General features: G+C 65.3%; 1 protein-coding gene across 1 annotated transcript in view; it reads right to left on the bottom strand.

Annotated features, from left to right (window-relative positions):
* EMIHUDRAFT_219940 (hypothetical protein) overlaps positions 1-1876 on the bottom strand; it is a gene marked incomplete at both ends in the record, with an annotated part of 3108 nt that extends 1232 nt beyond the window's left edge. Inside the window, one exon of the mRNA XM_005758190.1 lies at positions 1537-1876. Coding sequence (XP_005758247.1) covers positions 1537-1876 — 340 coding nt within the window. The remainder of the gene's footprint in view (positions 1-1536) is intronic.
* Positions 1877-4110: the final 2234 nt, after the last annotated feature.

Here is a 4110-nt window from a genome sequence, read left to right as displayed (position 1 = left end):
GCCTCCGCCTCCGCCTCCTCCTCCGCCTCCTCCTCCTCCTCCTCCTCCTCCTCCGCCTCCGCCTCCGCCTCCGCCAAGGCCACTGCTAGAGCTCTCGGCGACTCCGTTGGCGGCGACTTCGCCGTTGCTAGCCCCTCGCGGCGAGGCCGGTCGCGCCGATCGAGCGGATTGCTGCCGGGAGGGGCGCGACGCGCGCCTCCGCCCTCCGCGCCGCGCTAGCAGCAGCTCCTATGGTTCGCGGCCGAGCCGCTGTGAAGGGATCGCTGTGAATGGCATCGCTGTCAAGGCATCGCTCGGAGCGCTCCGGCGCGAGAGGTATGGGGAGATCTGGGGAGATCTGGGGAGATCTGGGGAGATCTGGGGAGATCTGGGGAGATCTGGGGAGATCTGGGGAGATCTGGGGAGAGATGCGACGCCTTGCCCTAAGGGAGATATGGGGAGCTAGGCGAGCACGCTTCTCCTCAGGGTTCCGGCTCCTACCCAGATAGGGGGTCTGTTACCCACGACTCGCACCAAAACGCCCTACCTACCTACCTATTGCGGGCGCCAATCGCCAGGCTCCGTGCCCCACCTACCTACCTATTGCATAGGGTCTAACCGTGGGGAACAGACCCCCTTCTGGGTAGGAGCCGCAACCCTGGGCCCCGTGAGTGTCCTGTGTGTCCAGCAGTCCGGACCCGGTGCTACGGCCGGTGACAGCGTGCCTCGTGTCGGCTCCCGAGCCAATCGTGCGCAGCGTGTGTGTGCGTGTGGGCCCGTCCTCCATGCTAGGAGGTGTGTACACACTGACTGACTGACTGCCCCGTGAGTGTCCCGTCTGTGAGGTCTCTGTGTGTGGCTCCAGTGTGACCGTCTCCCTTGCATCCGCCCCGACGCACCGCCGGGTGACCCGTCGCTGGTCAAGCTGTGTGTCTTCACCTCTGACTAACTCACTAAGCCCCATTCCCTTCGGGCGAGGATCTTCCTCCAGTGTGGCCCTCTGTCCCCTTCTCCCTTGCACCCACCCCGGGAAGATATGGGGGAGATATGGGGAGATCCACCCCGGGGTGGCGAGATGTGGGGGAGATATGGGGGAGATATGGGGAGATCCACCCCGGGGTGGCGAGTGGGCATAGGTTGTTGATCGCGGGGGCAACGACGGTGATCACGATAGAGAGGCAGGGAGGCAGAGACACACACACAGAGAGAGCAGAGGCCCACTGCAGCGCGGCGGCGGTGGTGCTGGTGGAGAGCAGAGCAGAGCAGGGTGAGGGCGGTGGGCGAGCGTGGGCGATAGAGAGGCAGGGAGGCAGAGACACGCAGAGAGAACAGATGCCCACTGCAGCGCGGCGGCGGTGGTGCTGGTGGAGAGCAGAGCAGAGCAGGGTGAGGGCGGTGGGCGAGCGTGGGCGATAGAGAGGCAGGGAGGCAGTGAGGGCCGTGGGCGAGTGCGGGTGAGGCGAGGCGGCTCCTTCTCACAGCGCGCGAGCGCCGCCGCCGCCGCCGCCCGCTCGCGGTGGATCGCCAGCCGGAGAGCCGCCTCCGAGGCCGTGGCACCGCCAGAGCGTCCGGAGGCGTCGCGGCCCGCGGCGGAGACACGGCGCCCGCCGTCGGAGTACGTGACGTCGACGCACGGCGGCTGCAGCTCGGCCGGCGTGGGCGCGACGGCGACCACCTGACGGCTGCTGTGCAGCGCGCGCAGCGTGCTCTCGAGCGCCGAGAGCTGGTCTCGGCCACGGGCGAGGCTGCACTGGAGGTCGGCGGTGTCTGCCGGCGCGCCGATTGCCGAGCTCTCGCCGAGGGCCTTGAAGCGCGAGCATGCTGCCTCGAGGCGCTCGACTGCAGAAGCGACCGTGCACACGCTGGCGAGAACATCCTTCTCCCGGCTCAACGTCATGTGCTGGTGGGGCAGCAGAAAAAAAAGAAGTATTTGGTGTCGGCGGAAAAGCGCAGGCTCGCCGCCGCTACGGCGGCGGCGGCGGCCGACGGCCGACGGCAGACGGCAGACGGCAGACGGCAGACGGCAGACGGCATACGGCATACGGCCTAGGGCTCGGCTGGGCGCGCACGCGCACGCGCGCGCGTCGCGCGCCACGCGTCGCTCCGCGAGGGCGCGCGCCAACCGCGATTCGAACCGGGGCCAAAAGGCGCCTGGAGCGACCGCGGTCCGGTCGCGCCACCGCGGCTGCGGGGCTGATAGAGCAGGCCGGCTGCGGCTCCTAATGTACCTCCACTTTTGGGTGGCGGTCGCGCGCTGCCGACGGCGCTCACCGGCGCTACGGCGCTCGCGGCGCGCTCGTGGCGTTCAGGGCGGCTCGCACACGCACACACACACACACACACACACACACACACACACACACACATGCACAGACACACAGCCCCTTCCCCTCCCCCCTCAAGGGCGAGGACACGCACAGGCCGCACCTCTAGTGAGGCCCGCATAGTATGTGGGAGACTCGTGCCGCCGCCCCTGCCACCCCTGTGTCAGTGTGCATGTGCGAGAGACTGCCAGCGACAAGCTGGAGGCAGGTCGCTAGACTGAGATGAGACCGCCAGTGGATGTGGGAGTCCACCGCGCACCGCGCTGCGAGCCTGTCGTGTCCCTTGTCAGGAGCAGGAGAGCCCCACCTGTCCCCCTGATCGTCCTTCCAAAATCCTGCTCGTGCAGGTGGGGACCTTGTCCTCGTCCCATCCCTCGTTTGGCGTGTCTGTTTTCTTTCTTTCCAGGGTGATGTCACACTCCTCTCCTTAAAATCCCTGTGTGGTGGCGGCGTGCCGTTCTCCCATCCCTCCCTTGGGTTGTGTGTTTTCTTTCTTTCTTTCTTTCAGGGTGAACCCTGTGCGTAACGACGCTGCTAGAGATGCCTTTCGGGGCCCAGAGATAAAACTTCTGATGCCATGCGTGACCTAGTAGTGTCCCCAGCTATGGGCGTGTCCATGTTGGAGCCAGGTGTGGTGTGGACGCGAGAATAGCTCCGCCGTTCATGGAGGCAACCGATGCGAGTCGACTGGTGTGGTGTCGTCGTGGTTTCGTATCAAGAATACTCACTCACACACCCAGCCCCCCTCCGTGTCGCGATGCGCTCCGCGCTCCCGTTCCCCTGTGTCCCTGATCGTCCTTACAAGATCCTGCTCGTGCAGGGTGGGGACCCTGTCCTTCTCCCACCCCTCGTTTGGCGTGCCCGTTTTATTTATTTTATTTATGTGCGAAAAAAAAGAACATATACAGAGAGAAGCGGGGTTTTAAAAACAAGAACCGAAAAAAGAATTTTAGCACAAAACTCCCTCGCACAACACTGGGCACGGGACTGGCGCGCACGAAAAACTCCCTCGCGAGAAAAAATAAAATCACCGAGATTTATCATACTACTACCTCATACTTGGAATTCAACATCTCATACAACTGTTCTTCACCTTCCTACATACATACATCATACTACAGTGTTCAGTGTAGAGGTCACAGGTGGAATTCCTCTCGGTGCCGTATCAGTGAGAGTGCAAGTAAGCGCGCGCCCAGCTAGGCGGCTATCGCTCACGGTCCGTGTGCGCAGGCGGGCGGCGGCGGCGCGTGCCGTGCGCGCGGCCTCTCCCTCCTCTCCCTCCGCAACGCGCGCCAGATCGAGGCGCCGGTAGCCCCGGGGCAGGTAGAACTATGCGCGTTGCAGTGCGCCGGCCGCTTGGCGTCTGATGAGCGCCACTGGCTGCACTCGCGCGCACGGCACTCGCAGACAAAACAGTAGCACCGGTCGCACGACGCCTCGTTTGTGGCGATCGTGCGGCGCGCGCCTCGCGCAACAAACTGCTTGAGTGGGCAGTCGCAGCGCGGGTGCGGCAGGTTCTCCGCGAGCAGCCCGCCGGATGTGCCCGTCACAACCAGCCCTTCGCCGTCCAGGTCGCCGCCGCTGCTGCTGCCGCCGCCACCGCCGCCGGGGCCGGGCGCCGGACGTGGTGGCGCTAGCACCTCGCGGCACTCGTCGTCAGTGTCCTCGCCGGAGGATAGGCACACGACGCTCGGTGCGCCCACTGCAGGTCCAGTCCTCGGCGAACTTGCAGCGCGCTGGTCTCCAGCGGCGGCGGCTGGCCTCTGCGGAGATGCGTCGAGGTCGATCGGGGCGCCAGCAGTCCTGT

Source organism: Emiliania huxleyi (genome assembly GCF_000372725.1).
Source record: "Emiliania huxleyi CCMP1516 unplaced genomic scaffold EMIHUscaffold_88, whole genome shotgun sequence".
NCBI lineage: Eukaryota > Haptophyta > Isochrysidales > Noelaerhabdaceae > Emiliania > Emiliania huxleyi.
This window is presented reverse-complemented; position numbering and strand designations above follow the sequence as displayed.